The sequence below is a fragment of the Aethalodelphis obliquidens genome, unplaced genomic scaffold (genome assembly GCF_003676395.1).
Source record: "Aethalodelphis obliquidens isolate GAN/ISIS:26980383/991018 unplaced genomic scaffold, ASM367639v1 scaffold31, whole genome shotgun sequence".
In the NCBI taxonomy this organism is placed as follows: Eukaryota; Metazoa; Chordata; class Mammalia; order Artiodactyla; family Delphinidae; genus Aethalodelphis; species Aethalodelphis obliquidens.
In genome coordinates, this window is record NW_020837975.1 from 14168299 (window position 1) to 14190789 (window position 22491).

The window sequence follows — 22491 nt, forward strand, 5'->3', positions numbered from 1 at the left end:
CTGAGCAACCACAGGCTTATTCTTAAGCCTTCTCCAGTAGTCAACCTGCTACTGGAGTTGACTTTCTGAAACATATTCCTCCAGCCACCTCTAGGTTTGTGTAATTTAGTACATTGTATCTTTTTAAAAATAAATTTATTTTATTTATTTTTGTTTGCGTTGGGTCTTTGCTGCTGCTGGCGGGCTTTCGGAGAAGGAGGGCTACTCTTCGTTGCAGTGCGCGGGCTTCTCATTGCCGTGGCTTCTCTTGCTGCAGAGCATGGGCTCTAGAGCGCAGCCTCAGTAGTTGTGGCCCATGGGCTTAGCTGCTCCACAGCACGTGAAATCTTCCTGGACCAGAGCTCTAACCCGTGTCCCCTGCATTGGCAGGTGGATTCTTAACCACTGCGCCACCAGGGAAGCCCTACTACATTGTTTCTTAATCATCTATTTATACACAGCTGTTAACTTCACCAGACTCTTAACTCCTTGAGGGCAGGAACTGATCTTATGCATTAGGACACTGGCTTTGGCAGGGTGGGGAGTAAGGGATGTATTTCCGAGACACTCAACAATGAGGTAGCATCTCCACTGCGTTCCCAAGTGCTCAGGTCTAGCCGGTTCCCCAACCCTAGAGCATATGCAGTAGGAACGGGGATCCTCTTCCCAAAGTTGCAACAAACCCTAGATTCTCATCTCATTTCACCCCGGTCCCGGCCTGCCAGGCTTCCCCTTTGATCCTCTTCAAGCCTTGTCTTGGAAGAGGGCTCCTGGTAGCTCTCTCCACCGATTTTGCGTAGGCAATTAGTGTTACGTTACCCTGACGAAGAAAGGCACCCTTCATTTTAGGGCTTCTTTCCTTCAATTCGGACTGGGCGGAATCGCAGTGGGGAAAGAGTGAGAACCACTTTAGAATTGAACGGGCCGCGAAAGACGGCCGAAGCTGAGGCACACGAGATGCCGAAGTGCAGCACTGGGTGCAAAGCCCGGGCATCCCCTGACCCGCGCCTCTCACGCTAAGCTCGACCCCCTTTAGGGCGGGACCTCCCACTTCAGCCAATTCTGGGAGCCGAACCCAGGCGGTTTGTACTCTTCCTTTCCAATGAGAAAAAAAGGAAGCCGCTTGGTTCCAATGACCAATCGGAGAAGGCGGCGCCTGGTTGTCAGGCAGGTTTGTAAGAGTTCGGGCCAATTGGAGACACAGACACCGCTCGACCCGGGGCGCAGCGCGCAGGCGGTGGCGAAGAGAAGCCGAGCGGGCCGAGCGCGGCCGAGCAAAGCCGGAGCCGGAGCGGGGCCGCAAGAGCCGGACCGGGTCCGGACGGGCCGAGATGCCCTATAAACTGAAGAAGGAGAAGGTAAGCGTGGCCCTTTTCCCCGCGCCTCCGCCTCGGGGCCTGTGCGGAGCTCTGGGAGGGGCCCGAGCCAGGCCCGGGACAGCCCCGGACTGACCCTCCCGTCCGGCCCCCGCAGGACTCCCGGGGCCGGCCCTCCGCCCCGGCTGCTGGTCGCACCTCCAGCCTGTGCCGCAGCTGAGAAAGCTGCCTCCCTTGTCCGGGGTAGAGTCCCCCGACATGCACCTCCCTCCACCGACCCCCGGCCCAGGGTAACCTCCTCCCTCCAGATCCTGCCCCACTCCCAGGTTACTCCCTTGCCTTTTCTGCCCCCATCCCCTCCCCATCACCTCCCCATCCCCCACCCGTTTGCCGTTTGGGACAGCCGCTTATCTGAGATTGCACCTCCCTCCAGAACTAAGCCCCCTCTCCAACCTCGCGCAGCCCCTTCTCTTCCCTCCTCTTCCCACCCGCCTGGGCCTGGGCCTGGGCCTGGGCCTGCCTTCTCCACCGTCCCCTACAGCCCCTTCTCCCTCCTTGCCAGGCTCCTTGACCTAGAACGGCTCTGCTTTCTCTCTCCTCCACCGAATCTGGCCTAGGCCCCTCCCTCTAGTTCTTCCTTCACACACAAACTTGTAAACCAGGACTGAGCCCTTCCTTCTGCCGATGGAACCTCGGAACGTCAGGGTGTCTGAGCGCATTCAGTGCAATCCCCAGTGATACAGATGAGGAGACTGAAGCCCCGACAGGGGGACAGGGGAAGGGACTTGGCCAAGGTCACACAGCCTGCTGGAGGCCCAGCTGTAATATCAGGTCTCCTGACTTAAAGGCCTCCTCTGTTCCAAAGCCCCTCTAACAGGCATCAACCCACTCCCAGGTTCATCCTCAACCAGTCACCTTTCCTAATCTGGACAGGTTACTCCCCTTATTCCTAATTGAAGATAACCTTTGCATTTTTCCTTTTTTGTACGAGTGCTGGGTTTCTGCCTTTCCTGGGCCACACTGTCCTCAAATTGGGAATCTGCCCTCACTATCAGATTAGCTATCCTTCTTACTCCACAGGGCAGCCACCCCTGGACACCCTTGCCTTTGTCTTGTTGTCTTGACACAGACTGTTTCTTCATGCTGCCTTCTTTCGCCTTCCTCTTCTACCTCCGAACTGCCTTCTCCTCTTCTTCATCCCTGTCTTTCCCTACCCTCAGTTTCCTGCTGTTGCTGATGTCTGACTCAGAGGTGTGGTTCCTTTGAGGTACAGACTCACACAGAGGATGCTAGGATACCAGTTCCAGCCTCCCCCAGCTTCTTCTTTCCTGGGGCTGGTCCTTCATGATGGGCGCTAGCTCTGGCCTGGTGTTCTGCTCACCCACTTTATGACCCCAGAGGTGTCTTGCTTTCATTTGCGCTCTGATTGGCTGGATTGCTGGGCTGCCATCTCTGACCTTATCAGTTAAACTCCCTATCCTGGGGCTGTTGGAGATTTGCCAGGCAGCTCTGATTCTGGATTGTCCCCATAACCTCTCAGGGCCTGAGATTCTGAGTGTTGAGTTGGTGGTGGTATAGCAGGCACTGAACCTCCTTGGGTGCTGAGCTGGGCAGGTTTGGGTGCCCCACCCAGGCCCTGTGTCTTTGGGGAGCAGGCATGCTGAGGTGGTTTGGGCAGCTTAGCGGTAGGTGATGCACACAAAAGTCTGCCACACCAGGGGCTGAAGGGCTCCTACAAAGAGTGTGGAGAGCAAGGCAATTCAGGGGAAGCTGGTGAGGTCCTCACTCATCTGTAGTTGTTAGTCTGATGGAACAGATACTGTCCCATCCACAGAAAGCCTTAATCTACTAGAGGACTGAGAAGAAGAAGAAAAATTCTTAAGACTTGCTAGGACCACAGGTGTTAAGTGTTTGGTTGGGAAAGAGTACGGGAAGGATTGGTTTGCATGGGGCCAGGCATCTTTGATCCCCTTTAAGGTTTAACTTTCCACTTTTGATTTCTAGTTGCATTTGGCCTCCTTCAGTGGTTGACAAGTCCTGACGATGTCACTGGGGTTTGCCTAAAAGGGGTGGGGGCAGAGAGGAGGTGGGGATGGAGGGTCTGTATTGCTCATCCGTCACCTCTCCCCTTTCTCCTTCATCTCTGCTGGTCCCATGCCTGGCCTAACCTCATGGCCTCCTCCCTGAAGCCCATCCTGAACCCTTAGTTGGGGGTGAGCTCTCCCTCCTCCCCTGGATTTGCTGAGTACTCGGTAGGTCACTTATGGCCCTTTTGTGTTCCCTTGGACTGGAATTAATTGTAGACAAGTCTTTTCTTCCCCCTTGAGATAATAACTAAGTTCCATTTTGGTTTGGCATCTCCTTGTACACAGTAGGTGCTCAATGGATGAGTGCTGAGTCAATCCTTGGGGAGATTTTCATCCTTCCTGTTCCCTCATGTTCTGATCTAAGACTTCTCTCTTTTAGGTTCCTGGGTGGTGGCGTGCCTCTGCTCCCTCCCACACTCTTCTTGTTCATAATAATAGTTAATAACATTGACTAACATTTCATTTTTCATGTGCCAGACACTGTGCTAAAGGGAATTAGGGGTACTTCCCTGGCGGTCCAGTCGTCCCGTGCTTCCACTGCAGGGGGCACAGGTTCGATCCCTGGTCGGGGAACTAAGATCCTGCATGCTGTGCGGCACAGACAAAAAAGAAAAAAAATTAAAATTTAAAAATTTAAAAAAAAAATAAAGGGAATTAGGTACTTTGATTGTCAGCACTTAATAGGTGAGGAAACAGGCTCAGCGAGGCTAGTTAACTTGCCCATGATTGTATAGCCAGTAAGAGCTGGGCCAGGAACGCAGGGCTGACTCTAAACCACATTGCCATGCAACACTGGACAGCTGGGCTGGGCTGAAGTGTGTGCATTTCACCTGCTCTGCGGGAGCCAGGGAGCAAGGGTGGTGGCCTGGTTCCCATGCCCACCCCCCAACACCACCCCCCAGGCAGCCGGGATCTTTCTTCTGCACATTGCCTGGGAGATATGTCTGAGTGCTGCAGGGTGGGTGGAGGGGTACAAAAAGGAACAAGGAGCTCACGATCAAGGAGAGAGGTGAGACGTGGGTGCAGATGGGCCAGCTTTGTCCGAGAGGCCCACGTCTGGGGTGTGTGCAGACGGTCACCTCAGTGTTGCGTCCTGCCTGCACCCCCCCTCATCCTTTTCCTCTCCACCCCACACTCTGCACCACTCGCTGGCCCCTCGGCAAGGGGTGAGTGTGCCCCGCCTGGTCAGTGGGCCCTGGGAGAGTGCCTCGCCACCCAGAGCACAGGGCTCCTTCCCACTGCTATGACTGCCTGGAGCTGCTCCACACCTGGGAACGGCTTCCTGCCTCCCCACCCCCACGAAGCCTTCCCCCTGCTCCAGCCTACGCAGAGCTCTCTTCTCCCTGAAATCCTTTTGCCCCCATGGGTATAATCACTGGATTTAACACTTCTCACTGAAGGGGCTCAGGTGCTATCAAGTGGCAGAATCTCAGAGCTAGAAGTGATTTCCAAGGTCCTCCGATCCGATCTGCATTTAAGGCTCGGGACCCTTTTGCATCATGCCTTGGAGGAGGCATGAATGCACCTCTGCTTGAATGCTCTTGGGTTGGGGAGCTTACAGCCTCACTAGGCAGCTGGTTTCTGTGCAGCTGCTCCAGGAGAAAAGTCTTCCTTCTTTGGAGCCTCAGCCTGTCTTCCTGCCACTTCTGCCCGTGGCTCTTGGGCCTCTGGATCCACATAGAACAAGTTGCGTCTTTAGTCCACATGGCAGCCCTTCATTTATTCGTAAAGATCCCTCTTGCTCCCCCACCCGCCATGACTCCTCCCTTCCATTGTTAACTATCCCAGTTCCTGCAGCTGTGGCTCTCAGGACCTGCTTTTGAATCTACTCCCTCTATGGGTTATATAGTCCCCGAAGAAAACCTAGCATTTGTCTTTGTCCCTCCCAAAGTGTGATGCTCTCGACTGAACCAGATCCTCCAGAATGGCCCCATCAGTGCCAAGGACGGGGCGCTTCCACGTCCCCTGGTGCCAGGCACTCTGCACAGGTCTGTTAACTAGATGGCAGGTCACATGAGCTGCCGTGGCAGCCACAGCACATGGATGATTTGTGTTGAGCTTGCAGTCAGACCTAAATCCCCAAGTCTTTTTCACATTTTCCTCATCCTGTCCCTGGGCAGTTGCTTTTTTTTGGCCCAAAGCATAGGAAGAGATGCTGGGCAGGCCAGGGCTCTGAGCCAGCAGCTAGGTTCCCAAGGGAGACTTTGGACTAGTGCTCATTCTTTATAGCAATTCTGGGCCTTGTCGCCATCCCTGTCCTTGTGCTTGTCTACCGAGGCGTTCTTGGGACGATTCCTATACCTGTTAGCATCCCTGGGCCCCACTGATTATGCCAGTAGCAGTTTCTAGTCTGGGTGCTGTTTGTGATATCCTAAAAAGGCTTCCAGGTCTTTACAGATGGCCTCGAGGGTAGAGTGGTGACTCCCTTCCCTCCAGCATGAGAGCCTCAGGCCCCCTCTGCCCGCTTTAGCCAGAAGCCAGTCTGAGCAGCTTCTTCCATGCTGCTTCTCCCTTGAGCCTCATCACCCTGGTTCTTACTTGACCGAGGCCCTAACGCATACAACAGCCTTGTGAGGTGAAGGAGCATGGTCATGCTGGATTATTGTGTGTTAGAGTTGTCTTCCTAACCAGATTCTGAACTCGTTGGTGCCTTTGAGGGACTGAATCTCCCTTTGTGTACCCCAACCTGCCACCCCACCGCCCCAGGTTTAAGGTAGGTGCTCAGTGGTGCTGATTGACTGATTGATTCAATTGGACGGAGGAGAATTACAACAGAGACCTGAGGGATGAGGATGAGGCCTCTCCCTTCCTTGGCATCTGTTAACTCTACCTCCGTCTTCTCCCTTCAGGAGCCCTCCAAGCTTGCCAAAGGCGCGGCGAAGCCCAGCAGCTCGAGCAAGGATGGTGGCGGCGAGAGCGCTGAGGAGGTAATGAACGTGGGCATAGCCCTAGTTACGGTGCAGGCGCCAGTTCCACCTGTTTGATGGCCAGTGGGGTGGGGGATCTCAGGGGCCCGGAGATTATTGGGACAGAAGGGAAGGATACTTTCATAGCCAGGGAGGGGCCTGGACAGCCCATCCAGGCTGCCCTCAGGCAGGCTTTCCCTTTGGCGGCTATGAACCAAATAAGCCCTCCAGTTTTTCCGATTCCGCAGGGATTCCTGTGAAAGTCAATTCTCTGTCTACTAAAGTGTTGAGAATTCCTTTTCTCTTAGGGCAAGAAGCTAGGGGCATTGAGTCCTGGGGAGGAGGGAAAAGTACACGGGTGCACATGGGTGCTCAGTGGGGTGACTTCAGTGTAGCTCTGGGTGGGGCAGGGGTGGGGAGTGGCTGATGCCCTTGAGTCGGGCAGGGCTGGGCGCACCTCTCTTGGTCCCGATCAGACGGGAGCTGCTGAAGGACAGGCATGAGCAGAGGTCAGCGCAGCTTGGCAATCTAGGGCTGTAAAGCAATAAATGGCAAGCAGAGAGCACACGGGGGTGGAGGGACTTAAGGAAGTCCAGAGTGTGTCCATGGAAGCTTGGGCGTGTGCTCAGTGGGATGCTTGGATGCTGAAGGGTCCTGGGAGCACACTGAGCGAGCGCCTGTGTTACCCGGAAGCTGGTGATCCTTGCTTTCTGCGCTTCCTCCCTCCTGTGCTAAACTGTTCAGAGGGATGGAGGTGAACAGGAAATGGAGCTGTCTAATTCTGAGCAGGTCTTGTGGATTGGGGGCAGGTCATGGAGAGGAGATCGATTGAAAAGTGTTTGGTTGGGGTTAACTCTGGATTTGGATTTTTCTGGATACTTCTGGTCCCTGTCACCTCCAAAGAGAGCCAAGCACTTTTCACACCTGCGACCATCATTTTACCCTCACTTGAGTGATGGGAGGAAGCAGGGTAGGTTTTCTCCATCTTACAGACGTGAGAGTTGAGGACCACAGAAGAGAAATTCCTCCTTCCTCTGCACATACACTGGCATCTGAACATGTCTCTAGGCCAGTCCTTGTCACTCAGTCCTGGCACTGTTGGTTCCCGGATGTGTTTCTCTCCCCCAGGCTGTGAACTCTGAGGGAAGGCGCTTGCTTCTTCCCCACACCTGTGTGCTGACGCCCTTCGTTCACAGGAGATCACCAGGAGATGCTTCTGGAGGGCACACCCTCTGGGCTCAGTCTCCCCTTCAGGAGCCATGACATGTGTGGGACCCACAGGGAAGGTGGCGGGAGCCGGCAACTGATACTCAAAGCAAGAGACTTGGAAACAGGATTTAAAGGCACAGAAAGGAATAGCTTGGGGGGCCACTCCTGCCTTCTGCCTGACTCCCTCCTGCTCATTCAGTTACTAGACAGATTGGCTGTCATTTCCTGGAAGTAGCCCTCCTTGACCACCTGCCCCCATCCCCATGCCCAGGACGCGGTCAGGGCCCCTGGTACCCAGCATCACTCCATGGCAGTGCTTAACCACAGCTGTAATGAAACAATTCCGTGGGAATTCATTGTGTGTCAGTTGTCTCCTGTGTTAACACTTAGCTCCTGAGAGGCTCTCGCTCACACCGAAGGGCCTGGCCCACCGGAAGCACCTGCATTTGAATGCATTAGTGAATGGATGAGCAAACAAACCAACTTCAAATTAGACCTGGAAGGAACCTCTCTTTTCATAGGTAGGAAAACGAAGGCTCAAGCAGCTTAAGAAATAAGCTGAGACCAGCTGCTGTGATTTCTCCACCGCCCTCTGGAAGAGGAGAGTGTCGTGTTCACCTTGGGCTCTGTTTTATGAAATGCCGCTCAGGGCTCACCTGTCTGAGGCAGCTGCAGGAATTCTCCATGATTTTGCAGAAATGCACCCAGGTGGCCCCAGGCAGTGGGACATGGAATATTTGGGGGCCAGGCTGTGAGGCCCAGGTCATCAAAAGCTGTTTGTCACAGTCCTTCTCTTGCCCTTTTTCTTTCTTTTCCTTTTTTTTTTTTTTGATGTGGACCATTTTTAAAGTCTTTATTGAATTTGTTACAATATTGCTTCTGTTTTATGTTTTGTTTTTTTTTTGGCTGCGAAGCATGTGGGATCTTAGCTCCCGACCAGGGATCGAACTTGCACCCCCTGCATTGGAAGGCAAAGTCTTAACCACTGGACCGCCAAGGAAATCCCTCCCTTGCCCTTTTTCTAGTCAAGAATTTTGGGTTCTTACAGCCAAACTTACCCCGTGTCAAGCATTTGCCAGTCTTTCCAACTGATCTTAATAATTTATAGCAGCCAACATTTATTTTATTGAGCAGTTACTTGTGTATTAGTTTCCTAGGACAGCCATAAGCAATTACCATGAATTGGGTGGCTTAAAATACCAGAAATTTATTCTCTCATAGCTGTGGAGGTCAGAAGTCTGAAATCAAGGTGTCAGCAGGCCATGTTCCTCTGAGGTTCTAGGGAAGAATCTCTTCCACGCCTCTCTCCCAGCTTCGGTGGCTTTCTGCGATCTGCTCCTTGGCTTGTAGAACCATCGTTCCAATCTCTGCCTCCGTCTTCGCTCAGCGTTCTCCCCTGTGCCTCTGTCTCTGTGTCCAAATTTCCCTCTTCTTATAAGAACACCAGTCATGTTGGATTTAGGGCCCACCCTAATCCAGTATGACCTCATTTTAATTTGATTACATCTGCAAAGACCCTGTTTCCAGATAACGATCACATTCATAGATGTTGGGTTGATGTGAATTTTGGGGGGACACTGTTCAACCCAGTACAGTCTGTCCCAGGCACTGTGCTAAGTACGCATGCATTTAATCTTATAATCTTCTCATTTAATCTCTACAGCAGTCCCTGAGGTCATCTGTTATCATCATCAGCCCCATTTTACAGAGGAAACTGAGGCTTAGTGATGTTAAGTAGCTTTTACTCAGCAGTAAAACAGCAGAGCTGGAATTCAGCGCAGGTCTGTGGCCAGTCCTCCCGTGTTCTTAATGACCTAATAGACTGGTTCTAAGATTCTAGAAGAGTCTTAGAATGGAAAGGAGCCTTGAGAGATTAGGTCAGACTCTGCTACAAGGCAAGGGTCTTTCCTGGCCTGTCTTTGGAAAAAGCATTTCAGTGCTGTGGACTTTTCTGTGTGCTGTGCCCTGTCCTGAGTTCTGGGAACAGGGACAGAGGGAGGAAGAAACGATCCTGGTCTCCCCCACTTCAGCCTGACATCACTGTAGCCAGAGTTGTTACCCTAAAAACATTTTTGGTCCTATCAGTCCTTTACTTAAAAGCCCCTCTTGGCATCTCATTGCTCACAAATTCAAATATGCAGCCTCAGGCCTCCTGGGCTGGCCCTGCCCTGTTCTTCCAGCCCCTCTGGACTTTCCATCTTCCAACCCGACAAGCCTTTTGTGGCTCAGGGCTCTTATTGGTGTCATCCCATTGGCCTGGACTGCTTTATCTCTCTCTTTTCATTCTTTGCCTAAACCCGTGTTTATCCTTTAAGAGACAAATCAAAAGTCACCTCTTCAGGGAGGGCTTCCCTGATTCTTCAGGCAGAGTTTGTCACTCAGCCCTCTGAGTTCCTGAATCTCTTGCGGCGCTCTGGTTTTGCATTGCCCTGTACTAATGGCTGCTTTCGTGTCTTGCCCACTGGACTTTGAGCTCTTCGAGGGCAAGGGCCATGTCTTATTCCCTTTTTAATCTCTAATGCGTAGCATGATGTTTATTGAATAAATGAATTAAGAATGGGTATGGGGGGCTTCCCTGGTGGCGCAGTGGTTGAGAGTCCGCCTGCTGATGCAGGGGACATGGGTTCGTGCCCCGGTCCGGGAAGATCCCACATGCCGCAGAGCGGCTGGGCCCGTGAGCCATGGCCGCTGAGCCAGCGCATCCGGAGCCTGTGCTCCGCAACGGGAGAGGCCACAACAGTGAGAGGCCCGTGTACTGAAAAAAACAAAACAAACAAACAAACAAACAACAAAAAAAGAATGGGTATGGGGTTGGCCAAAAAGTTCATTTGGTTTTTTTGTAAGCTGTTACGAAAAACCCAAACGAACTCTTTGGCCAACCCAACAGTGCTCTAGGTGTCAATATAGGAGAGAATGCCTCTCTGATTTTCAGGGTTTGAAACTAAAATGATCTTCACTCAGCTAGTTAATTCATTATGCAAAAGCTATAACATTAATCTTTGCGTTTTTCACTGATAATTTTATCTTTCATCTTTCTACTACAGTACCTTCTATAGTGCTTAACTTATATTTCTATGTCCTACTTTATGTTTAAATATATGGGTTTAATGATTACAGGTGTCTGTGTTAGGGTCAGGTTGGAATGGAATTGGTTCAGAGTGGGCAAGTATAGTTGCAGTCTCCTGAGTGTGAGGGTGGTGTATAAATTCAAAGCCCCACTGGAGGGGCTTCCCTGGTGGCGCAGTGGTTGAGAATCCGCCCGCCAGTGCAGGGGACACGGGTTCGAGCCCTGGTCCGGGAAGATCCCACATGTGGCGGAGCAACTAAGCCCGTGCGCCACAATTACAGAGCTTGTGCTCTAGAGCCCACGAGCCACAACGAAGAGCAGCCCCCACTCACCGCAACTAGAGAAAAGCATGCGTGCAGCAGCTAAGACCCAATGCAGCCAAAAATAAATAAATAAATTTATATTTTTAAAAAAAGCCCCACTGGATTGCAGGAGGCCTGAATCTAGGAAGGCTTCTTGGCGTTTGGATCCTGTTGCAAGTTTAGAAGTGGGAGGAGACGGTTGTTCAGGCAGAGGAGACAGCCACTGTGGAGTCTCAGAAGTGGGAGCAGGCAGGTCACCAGCTTGCCTTTGGGCCGTGTCCACCCATGCTCTGATGGCTGCAGAAGGTTCTCCTGGGGATGCAGCTGCCTCTCATCTCCAGCCCAGGTCAACAAAGGAGAAGTTGGAAGCTAGAGCTTTTAGGAGAAAGGGTTGAACGTGAAGTGAGTTGCTGGCACACACCTATACTCCCTTCTGACAAGTATGTTTCCAGGGCTTTGCTGGCCGGCCCAGCTGTCTCTCAGCTGCTCCGTGTATCTGGGGCCTGGGAGCCAATGGTCCTTATAAAACCAGGGTGGCCCAGTGGGCTGGGGGCGGGGCAGACTAAGCCGGCTCAGCTGCTCTCCGGCCACCCCAGCCTTCAATAATGCCATCCTGAAGGGGAAGGGACCTTAGGCATCAACTCATTGGGTGGCTTTTTAAACTATGATTTTCAGCCATGCAATCTCTGTTTTCTTAAAACCTTACTTGGGGGCTTCCCTGGTGGCGCAGTGGTTGAGAGTCCGCCTGCCGGTGCAGGGGACACGGGTTCGTGCCTCGGTCCGGGAAGATCCCACATGCCACAGAGCGGCTGGGCCCGTGAGCCATGGCCGCTGCGCGTCCGGAGCCTGTGCTCCACAACGGGGGAGGCCACAACGGTGAGAAGCCCGCGTACTGCAAAAAACAAAAACAAAAACAAAAACACCTTACTTGGAGAGTGTTTGGACTACTGATCTAGTCCAACCCTCTGCTCGTTAGCAGAGAAAATTGAGGTCTTGCTTTTCCCTTTCTGGGAAGAAGGCCTCCTTTCTCTGGATGTCCCCTAAGTGCGAGATTCATGGAGATGCAGGGTTTCTGCATTTATCTGGGAGGATGGAGAGAGACATATTTTTCCCGAGTCTTGTTCCTCAGTTGCCACTGAGCCCCTCAGCCTAGTATCTCTGATGTTTCTCCTTCCCACTCTGCTCCCACCACTGTGCAGGGCTTTGTTCTGAAGGTCCCCGGTCAGGACAGGAGGGACCTATGGAGATGGGCCTGGGCTTGGTGTCCCCCACCCGCCCTGTCCCCCCATCAATCAAATAACCAGTCATTCACTGAATGCCTGTTAGGTGTCAGTGCCAGTGCTGAGGAGACCCAGAGGGGCACAAACCAGGGTCCTGGCTTTAAAGGGACTTGCTTTCTAGTGGGGAGATGACACATGAGCAAAGTGATCAAGAGGTGTCACTGGGGATGATCCTAGAGCCAATGGAACAGATAAGCAGTGTCAGAAGGTTGAGGGTGGAGGGTGGACATGCAAGTCCTGGAGTGATTGGAGAAGGCTTTTTGGAAGAAGGTGGGTCTTGAAAGATGCAATGCCTTCTTGGGTTCTCCCATTTTATTTTATTATGTTTTTGGCCACGCTATGTGGCTTGTGAGATCTTAGTTCCCCACCCAGGGATTGAACCCAGGCCCACAGCAGTGAAAGCACGGAGTCCTAACCACTGGACTGCCAGGGAATTCCCTGGGTTCCCCCATTTTAAAACAAGAAGGATAATGAACTCTAAGGAACATTTGAGGTATGCTACTTTCAGGAATTTCCAGGCTGTATTTCTAAAATCCAGGGATGGGAAATAATAATAATAACAACAACAACAGTAGAAGATACTGCTTATAAGACACTTCTGTGTGCCATATACTGTTCATTTAAATCCTTATTACAACCCTGTGAGGTAGTACTATTGCCATCCCCACTTTACAGATGAGGCACAGAGAGGCTATATGACCTCCTGGAGGTTACTCAGCTAATAAATGGCAGAGCCAGTAGTCAAACCCAGGCAGTCAGGCTCAAGTCTGTGCCCTTGACTGTTGAACTCCACTGATAAGGATTGGGTTGTTCCTGCGACAGGGAAATGGGGAGAGTCTGATGCACACCAGGCTCTGGCCCCCTGGCCTTTTGCCCCTCTCCTTCGTCCTCTACCAAGGTGTGATCCATCCTCCGTATACAGGAAGAGAGACCCCAGACTTCAGGGTGCCTTGCACTGTCTAACCAGAAAAATCACACTGGTTGAGTGTAGTCATAGCAAGGGAGGTGTGTGATGACTGCTCTTGTCCCACTTCTTTGCATTCCCCTAGTCAAATTGGTGTCTGGGGCTCATTTCAGGAGGAGGAGAGGGCCAGATGGCCAAAGCGGTAATGAGCTACACTGGACCCAAGGCCTGCCCTGGGCTGGATCCAGCGCTCCTCTCCTGCCTCTGACCCCCAGATAGGTCACAAGCTTGACGTAATTGTTTCTATAAAAAATTCAAGAGCGTACAAAGCATAACATTTGTCTTCCTCCTTGCCCCTTATCCCAGAGAGTTTCATATTCTCCCATTCTTATTTTATGAAGTAAGAGTTTACGGAGCGGGCTGGAGAGGGCACAGGAGGGCAGTTTTCCTGTGGTGTAGGGACCCGGCTGGACGTGACCTCACTCCTCTGGTCCTGTTGCAGTCTCTTCTCTGGTTGGGGGGAAGGGCTGTCCTGTGGCTCAGCCTCTCCCCTCTCCCAGCAGGGGGTTACCTGGACAGTACCTATGAGTGGACAGCCCTGCAAACACCTGTTTGTATGCTTCTGAAAATGGGCTTCGTGGGGCTCTGACACCCGTGTCTGGGAGGAAGTAAAGAAGTAACTTTTGGAAATTAGCTGTATTTCTCCCATTATATTGCCTTTTTTTTTTTGGCCGTGCTGTGTGGCTTGCAGGATCTTAGTTCCCTGACCAGGGATCGAACCCAGGCCCCGTGCAGTGGAAGCATAGAGTCCTAACCACTGGACTGCCAGGGCATTCCCTATTTCTCCATTATAAAAGCAGTGTCAGCTTGTAAAAAATTTAGGGAAATAGGAAAAAGTCATGTCTCATTCTGTCATTACAGGAGATAGTCATGAACACATGCACTTGTTCTTTCTTTTTCTTAACTGGAATTTGGGTTCTGTGCATGTTTTAATATGGGTGAGCTCATTTTGATATACAGGTTTGTATTATCCTTATTTAACTTAGCATATAGGAAGCAATTTTCTCTCATTCCATAGTTTTACTCTTTTTGTTTTGTTTTTAATTTTTATCAGCGTGGTGATAGGTGCATTGTTCAGAAGGTCAGATAATACTCTCAGGCTTGTAATGAGCAGGGCAGCCCCTGTCGCCGGCCCCTCTTCTCCTGTTGTTTCGTGGCAACCACATTCACCTCCTAACTCTTTCCTTGCAGGTTAACTTTTATACCTCCAAACAAGATCCTTTTACTGATTTTTTTTTTCCCTTTATTTTGTGAGCTTTAGATATCTCTTGACTTCCTAACGTGGAAAATTAAGGCCCGAGTGTCTTATACCTCCATGCAGACTTTTCCCCTCTTCTCAGAATACTTATCACCCGTTTTGGGTAAATTACTCTGACTGTGTAAACATTTTTCACAGCTGAATCACGTATCATTACATTTAGTACATAGTTTTCATAAACATAATTTTAACTCCATGATTTCCATGTATTTATATACTGGCCATTATAAATAAGACCATAAAAAGTGTTTTTGCACAAAGCCTTTTTTATATTTAGGATTTTGCTTAATCTATATTTCTAGTAGTTAAACTGCTGAGATATGGGGAGGAGTTTCTTTAACTGAAGACTATCACACGTTCAGTAAATGATAAAATAGAGTAATCTTCGCTGTACTGCTCGATGCATTTTTACATATGTTTATGCTATGAACCACCTCCCAGACTCAGTCAAGATACGGAATGTTTCCATTAGTCAGAAAGGTCCTCGTGCCCCTTCTCGGTCACCACCCGCATCTCCCCAACCCACACCGCTGCCACCCCCTCCCCGGCAGGAGAGCCACTTGTCTGACTTCTGTCACTGTCAGTCCATCAATCAGCTTTGCCTGTTCAGGAACGGGAGTGAGCGTTTTGAAGGCTCTTGATGCACAGGCAGCGGGCGTCACTTTGGGAGACACGCCTTCTAGACCGCCCCCTTCCAGGGCCACGTCCCGCAGTTATGTCTGACCCTGGTCTTGGCTCCTTCGGGTCGGGAGGCAGCTGCTTGCTGCCCAGGCCCATAGAGGCATAAACGGACCCGGGGCTGGGCGGTGGGCCAGGCCTGGGGTGGGAAGCGCAGCTTGGCGAGTGCACTCCAGTGACTCGCTCGTTTGACCAGGCCCAGCCCCAGCCGCAGCCGCCACCGCAGCCACCACCGCAGCCGCCATCATCCAACAAGCGTCCTAGCAACAGCACGCCGCCCCCCACACAGCTCAGCAAAATCAAGTACTCAGGGGGGCCCCAGATTGTCAAGAAGGAGCGACGGCAAAGCTCCTCCCGCTTCAACCTCAGCAAGAACCGGGAGCTGCAGAAGCTTCCTGCCCTGAAAGGTACTTGGGAAAGGTCAAGAGGGCTGTGGCATCAGACCTAGGGGACAGTGGGTGTTGGCAGAATGGAGGTTTGGGGGTGTTTGGGGGAGGGTGGAAGCTCTAGAGAATGTGAGGGGGAGTTGCGCTGGGGCTGGGGGTGGGCGTCAGGGGAGCAGGATGGTGGCAGGAAGGGATCGGGAACGCCCTGCGAGGTGAGCAGGGCATAGCAGTGAAGGACCACAGAGGAGACCTGACCATGGCCCATCCGCCCCTAGACTCACCAACCCAGGAGCGGGAGGAGCTGTTTATCCAGAAGCTACGCCAGTGCTGCGTCCTCTTTGACTTTGTGTCAGACCCACTCAGTGACCTCAAATTCAAGGAGGTGAAGCGGGCGGGGCTCAACGAAATGGTGGAGTACATCACCCACAGCCGCGATGTTGTCACCGAGGCCATTTACCCTGAGGCCGTCACTATGGTAGGCACAGGGAAAGGGGAAAGCGGGCAGGGACGGGGGCCCCGGAAAAGCCCAGACCTGCCCAGAGAGCTCTCACCTGGGCCCTCCCTACCCCTCAGTTTTCAGTGAACCTCTTCCGGACGCTGCCACCTTCCTCAAATCCCACCGGGGCCGAGTTTGACCCTGAGGAAGATGAGCCCACCCTGGAGGCCGCCTGGCCGCATCTCCAGGTACCAGAGCAAAGAGGGCAGGGGCCTGGCTGTGGGCAGTGGGGCACTCTGAGCCCTGCAGCAAGGGGGCTCTCCCAGTCCTTGGGGAATGCCCCTAAGTGATGCTCCTTTCCCCCCGCAGCTCGTGTACGAGTTTTTCTTACGTTTCCTTGAGTCTCCCGATTTCCAGCCAAACATAGCCAAGAAGTACATTGACCAGAAGTTTGTCCTTGCTGTGAGTCCCTGAAGTTCCTGCCTTCCCCTCCTTCCAGTCCATGAACTCTAGCCCCACGTCCCCTGACTCCAGTCCAAGCTGCTCTTTTTGCTTCTGCTGAATATAGGTACTCTATTGGGTTTCAGCTGTGTCTGGTGCAAATTGACCATGGGGGTTAAACAAACCTACTCTGTCCATAAGAAGCTTCCAGCATAATGGAAGGAAACAAAAAAGCAACACTGTTACCCCCCGCCCCACCCAATGGGGAATGCAGCACGTATTCCCAGACATCACCTGGGGTAGAGCAGTGCAATAGAATCGCTCTTCCCAGAGACTTGTCTCCACGCACCCTCTTCAGAGGGCTTCCTCTGGCCAGGACCCAAGTCACCCCAGCCCTGGCTTTCCCCGGCTCCTGCCTCACTGCCGCCTCTCCTCCCGCTTGCTCCCAGCTCCTGGACCTGTTTGACAGTGAGGACCCTCGAGAGCGGGACTTCCTCAAGACCATCTTGCATCGCATCTATGGCAAGTTTTTGGGGCTCCGGGCTTATATCCGTAGGCAGATCAACCACATCTTCTACAGGTGAGGCCAGGAGCCTGGGCTCAGGAGCAAAGCAAGCCCCTCACTAAGATGGGGTGGGAGAAGGGTGGTAGGTGGGACTCCACAGAATGCTGGAGGGGCACCAGGGGTTATCAAGAGAGTCTTTGTTCTTCCCTCAGGTTCATCTATGAGACGGAGCATCACAATGGGATTGCCGAGCTCCTGGAGATCCTGGGCAGGTGAGAGGTGGGGCGGGGGCACACATGCCTAGAAGAGGTCGGGAGGATTGATGCATTGAGCTTGGACCTGGCCCTTTGGTCCTGACAACCCTCCCTTAACTCCCAGCATCATCAATGGCTTTGCCTTGCCCCTGAAAGAAGAGCACAAGATGTTCCTCATCCGTGTCCTGCTTCCCCTTCACAAGGTCAAGTCTCTGAGTGTCTACCACCCTCAGGTGAGCGGCCTTCCTCCTGCTGATCCCCGGCCCTGGCTGCAGAGAAAAGAGGGAAGGGGAAGCATTCCAGCCGTGATGGGGCGGCAGAGGGAGCAGGGGGCAGAATTCCTCTCCACGCCTCCCCTTCTGTTCCGGGGTCTGGTTTCTGTCACCAACCTCTCTGTGACCTTCTGAGCCCTGCACCTCACCTCCTTTCTGTCTCAACCTTCTGCAGCTGGCGTACTGCGTGGTACAGTTCCTGGAGAAGGAAAGCAGCCTCACTGAGCCGGTAACTCCCCTGCTGGGCCCCAGGGTCCACCTCTCCCTGTCAGCAGCACTTGCCAGCAGCAGCTATCGAGCAGTGCCGCAAGCACTCACGGGCGATGTAACCCGACAGGTGGCATGGTTTCCTCTCTAAAGGAGAAGTAAAACCTTTGTGCACCTAGGAAGCATCCAAGCCGGAGAAACACGAGCACTTAGCTGAGGCCACCCAAGCTGTGCCCACCGGGGTTTGGGGGAGAGGGCAGGGTGGCTTCCTGGAGACCCAGACAGGTGTTGAGTGAGAATTTTATTCCCGTGTCCTCCTCTTCTCGCAGGTGATCGTGGGCCTTCTCAAGTTCTGGCCCAAGACCCACAGCCCCAAGGAGGTGATGTTCCTGAATGAGCTAGAGGAGATTCTGGATGTCATTGAACCTTCAGAGTTCAGCAAAGTGATGGAACCACTCTTCCGCCAGCTTGCCAAGTGTGTCTCCAGCCCCCATTTCCAGGTGAGACCCAGACCCAGAACATCCCAGCCCCTGCCTCCCAGAAAACTGAGGAGGGTCTTCAGCATAGCGAGCCATGTCCCCACTGAGTCTCGCCTGTCCCCACCAGGTGGCAGAGCGTGCCCTCTATTACTGGAACAATGAGTACATCATGAGCCTGATAAGTGACAATGCTGCCCGAGTCCTTCCCATCATGTTCCCTGCACTCTACAGGAACTCCAAGAGCCACTGGAACAAGTAGGGAACTGGGGTGGCACTGGGCACTGAGGATCTGGTTTTGGAATGTGGGAGGGTGTGGATGGACTCAAGAGCCAGTGGTCTCATCTGGTCCCTCAGCAAGCGGGGCTGGTGCCACTGCATATTAATAGGGCCTTGAGGGACTGACCGGGGAGAAAAGATACCCACGTGAGAGATCTGTGCTACCCAGCAGCAGAGCAGTGGCCTCTGTCGCATCTCTTCTTGAGGTCAGATATTCTGCAGCTTTGGAGATGTAATTCCATGTTGTGAGAAGCTGATGTGATCCTCTTAGTATGTATTAAATCCCAGCATTGTTAAAAGGCTTTCCTGTTTAAAGCTGTGCACTGGGAGGCCATTCGTGTGGGCTAGAAGAGTAGGAGGTAGTGGGGAAAAGGGAGCTCTTGGAGCATGGGGTGCAGGAAGGATGGGCAGGCAGACTCATATCTGTAAAGGGCCTGAACTGCCAATCTCAAGTCACATGATTTGGCCAGAGCGATGAGCTTACACTGTACAGAGGCTGGTGGGATGGGAGTAGTACATGAGAAAGCTCTTAGCACAGACACCTTGTGGGAGAGAGCAAACTGAGGTCCCGGCACTGAGGGCAGGCTCTGGCCTCTTATACGTCGTCTTTCTTCCTGGCGGCAGGACAATCCATGGCCTGATCTACAATGCCCTGAAGCTGTTTATGGAGATGAATCAGAAGCTGTTTGATGACTGTACACAACAGTACAAGGCAGAGAAGCAGAAGTGAGTCTCTCTCTCCTTGGGGGTGTTCCTCTTCCACACCAGCCCCCTGTGCTTCTCTCTCAAGCCCACCCCAATCCTGTCTTTGTTCCCTCAGGGGCCGGTTCCGAATGAAGGAGAGAGAAGAGATGTGGCAAAGGATTGAGGAGCTGGCTCGCCTTAACCCCCAGGTGAGGTGCTTCTGCCCTTGCCCTGAACTGAGGGGTCCAGCCTAGGTTGGGGGAGGGTTTGTCTGAGGAGGGGCAGGAAGCAAACAGGGTCCCCATACTTCCCAAGTGGCTCTCGCCACTTGTCTGCCTCCTTTCCTCTCAGTATCCCATGTTCCGAGCGCCTCCACCACTGCCTCCTGTGTACTCGATGGAGACGGAGACCCCCACGGCAGAGGACATCCAGCTTCTGAAGAGAACGGTGGAGACAGAGGCCGTGCAGGTGGGAGGGCACGGGGAGCAGAAAGACAAGACAGCCCGGGGAGGGAGAGGAGACAAGAGCCGCAGAGCCAAGGAATCAGGGCAGGGAACAGTGGGATTTCTCGGGACTTGGTCACCATTCCTCACCTCCTGCACATCCCCACACAGATGCTAAAGGACATCAAGAAGGAGAAAGTGCTGCTTCGGCGGAAGTCAGAGCTGCCTCAGGACGTGTACACCATCAAGGCACTGGAGGCGCACAAGCGGGCGGAAGAGTTTCTAACTGCCAGCCAGGAGGCGCTCTGACCTCCTCACCCTCCCACCACAGGGCCACAGCCCACTCAGCCCTGGGACACTGCCCCAGCCCTCCACCTTCTGCTCCCCACTGGCTGACTTGGGGCAAGGCAGGGCCTCTCTGCTCTAGGGAGGGGGATGAGGCACTTGAAGCGGGGACACCCGCAGAGTGGTCCCTCTTCTCCCCTGAAATGTGTTCATGCCTCCCCGCGGCTAGTACAGACAGGCTGAGCGCGGCAATGCTCAGCGCTCACACAACTTGGGGATGCCTGGCCCCCTCCTGCTCCTTATCCCACAGCTGCCTGCAGCTGCTCTGAGAAATACACACGGGAATAACGTGCTCCTCTCCTCTCCCCTGCAGCCCCAGTTGAACTCCAGGTGTCTCCTCCTTGTCTCCCTCCCCTGCAGGCATATAGGGAGCAGCAGGAGATGATTCTCACCAAAGTTATATCAAACCCCATTGGCCCCTGGAGTGAATTAGCTGGAGGGGAGCCAACCCCCAACAGCACAAATAGGCCCCCAGCCCCAGCAGTGTGCAGGTTGATGGGGCTGCATTATTTCCTCTTACCCCTGCCTGATCAAGACAACATAGGAGAGCAAAAGGAGAAAAGCATAGGCTTTGGACAGTAGGTGATGAATATAGGGCCCAGATGGACCAAGAGAAGGGGATGAACAAACACCCTACCCTGTACCCCCTCTTTGGTGAGCAGCAGCCCTGGGATCACTGACACGGAAGGGACCATCCTGGGGCTGACTGCTTTCCTGTGCTGTTGGTCCCCAAAGCTAGGAAGAAGGAAGCAGGGGGCAGTGCCCTAAGCATGGCTCCCCCCAACACCTATTTATTTCCCTGTTTGTGCTGATGCTGGGCAGGCTCTCACTTGTCCCTTTCAGGAACCTTGGAGGGGCGAGGGGCTGGGGGGGGGCCGGACCCGGGTTCCAGGGGCACAGGCAGTGCAGCTTTTGGCTGTGTACATAGGGTGCTTTATTCCCCACAGAGTGATACATGCTAAGGTGGGTTGGGCTTGGACCGTTGTCCCCATATGTACAGAACTGAATAAAGTGGGTCTCTGAGAAGAAGTCTGATTTGCCTTGACGTGGAAGGGAGATGGGGAGGATGGAGATGGACATTACAACCAGGATGTGTTCAGTCCTGTGCTGGTTCTGGCCTGGAATGCAGGGAGATAAGGCACCTCTCAGGGTGATCACTTCCAGGAAGGGGCAGCCTGCCGGGCTTGGAGGGCCTTCTGTACCACATCTTCCCACTGGGCATCTGATATCTCCCGAGCCCAGGCAGGAACCCCTGGCGCAGGTAGGCTTACACCAGCCATCGTCCTTTTCACCAGCTCCACGTGTTCTGAAATCACAGGCAGACCAGTTAGGGGGTAGAAACAGTAAGACCAGCTCCTCTCCCCGTTCGCTGAATTAACCCAGAGCTTTTGGGCTAGTGAGGTCACTGAATCTGTCCTGTTATTCCTAGGCAAGCCTGCCCATCCTCCCCCAGCCTAGAAGAATAGCATTTCACCTGGATTCTGAAGTCTGCAAAACCTTAGATTACAAACTTGTTTTAGGAACAGGGTGTTCCTGGGACTTCCCTCTACTGGCACTAACCAGTTCCCTTCCTCCATTATTATTCCAGAATAAAAGAATGAGCTCTTTTACCTGGGTCCATAGGAATAGAGCTGTGGTTGCTCGATGCTATAGCTCCCTCCTCATCTTCATCCTCGCTTTCTAATGGTGGGTCTGGCAAATGAAGCCCCAGGGCCTGCAGAGCCAGAGACGACAGTTCAGGGCCAGTCCAAGGACTCCAGCTTCACCTGCTCAGGAACAATGCCTCCTCCACCATACCTGGATCCGATCCTGGATATCAGCAACTACATCTTCTCCATCCCCCACTGGTGCCAGCTCCACCTCCTCTTGTTCAGGATCTTGATTCAGGGGCTGGTAGGAGTAGCCAGCTGGTCCTGCCCCCGTTTCCTCTTGCTCTTCCTCTGGTTCCTCACTGCTCCAATCCCCAGTGCCTTCTGTAGGGCCCTGGTGTGGCCCGAGTTCCTCAGTCTGATTGGGGAAGATACGTTCAGGACCCATGGTGTCTCCCCCTAGAACTACTGCTGCCATCGGGCAGGGGCTGCAAGAACAGGGCGGCAGGAGAATAGTGATCAGATGAAATTAAGTCCACCTTCAGCCTCTCATCCAGCTCCTTGTGGTCTCCTACGTCACGAAACATTTAAACGCCCCAAGTTTCCTGCCCCCCTCCCCACCATCCAAGCCTCTCCTGGGCCCTTCACCTCTTAAGCCGACTTATCTTCAACGGAGGCCCACCCGCCTTACTCCGCCAATTCTTAACAGCCCAGCCAGAGGCCATGCCACCTCCCAAAAGACATCCCTTCGAGGACGCCCCTCCCCCCCAGTCCACTTAGGAACTCCGGGTCGCCAAATAAGCTCCCCTAGACAAGGCGTACCCGCCCCCTTCTCTCCTCTCCAAGGGGTTCCCCTCTGTACCGCCTGACGAACGCCCTTCGGGTCCCAGAGGCTTCCTTCAAACGGCCGCAGCTGCGGCGGCCCCAGCCGCCCCACCGATTCTCGGCGCTGGCGTTTCCGCGCGCCTTACCCGCTCAGAGCCCGCTGCCAAACTCGCACCTTCACTTCCGGCGCGGCAGGACGTGCCGGGGTGCCTAGTCGTCCAACCCTGCCGCGCGCTCATGATTGACGCGAGCGAGGACGAAGAGTCCGCCCCTTGCCCCGCCTCCACCGTCTTCTTCCCGGAC

General features: G+C 53.3%; 2 protein-coding genes across 4 annotated transcripts; one reads left to right on the plus strand and one right to left on the minus strand.

The window, feature by feature from the left end:
- Nucleotides 1–1135: 1135 nt before the first annotated feature.
- PPP2R5D (protein phosphatase 2 regulatory subunit B'delta) lies at nt 1136–20801 on the plus strand. Its single transcript, XM_027127297.1, has 16 exons — nt 1136–1337; nt 6232–6309; nt 15243–15453; nt 15708–15907; nt 16006–16116; nt 16238–16330; nt 16759–16889; nt 17027–17086; nt 17193–17301; nt 17516–17569; nt 17877–18047; nt 18154–18281; nt 18927–19028; nt 19123–19195; nt 19338–19454; nt 19601–20801. Exons 1-16 carry the CDS (start codon nt 1311–1313, stop codon nt 19736–19738), a joined length of 1803 nt encoding a protein of 600 aa, XP_026983098.1. The 5' UTR covers nt 1136–1310; the 3' UTR covers nt 19739–20801.
- MEA1 (male-enhanced antigen 1) lies at nt 20685–22420 on the minus strand. Of its 3 annotated transcripts, none has more exons than XM_027127304.1 (4): nt 22335–22420; nt 21572–21851; nt 21386–21488; nt 20685–21080 (listed from the first exon to the last, which is right to left on the minus strand). In XM_027127304.1, the coding sequence occupies exons 2-4, from the start codon at nt 21839–21841 to the stop codon at nt 20929–20931; spliced, it is 525 nt and encodes a 174-aa protein (XP_026983105.1). In that variant the 5' UTR covers nt 21842–21851; nt 22335–22420; the 3' UTR covers nt 20685–20928. The 3 variants fall into 3 exon arrangements, with proteins under 3 accessions (XP_026983105.1, XP_026983106.1, XP_026983104.1); XM_027127305.1 differs by having other exon boundaries at nt 22226–22349; XM_027127303.1 differs by lacking the exon at nt 22335–22420 and adding an exon at nt 22186–22287.
- Nucleotides 22421–22491: the final 71 nt, after the last annotated feature.

Coding starts and splice junctions, on each gene's coding strand:
- MEA1 (XM_027127304.1), bottom strand. CDS start 21,841: ATGGCAGCAGTAGTTCTAGGGGGAGACACCATGGGTCCTGAACGTATC. Junction 21,489..21,571: donor ATATCCAGGATCGGATCCAG/GTATGGTGGAGG, acceptor CTGGCTCTGCAG/GCCCTGGGGCTTCATTTGCC. Junction 21,081..21,385: donor CTCTATTCCTATGGACCCAG/GTAAAAGAGCTC, acceptor CTGTGATTTCAG/AACACGTGGAGCTGGTGAAA.
- PPP2R5D (XM_027127297.1), top strand. CDS start 1,311: ATGCCCTATAAACTGAAGAAGGAGAAG. Junction 16,331..16,758: donor ACCAGAAGTTTGTCCTTGCT/GTGAGTCCCTGA, acceptor GCTTGCTCCCAG/CTCCTGGACCTGTTTGACAG. Junction 17,302..17,515: donor TGAGTGTCTACCACCCTCAG/GTGAGCGGCCTT, acceptor AACCTTCTGCAG/CTGGCGTACTGCGTGGTACA.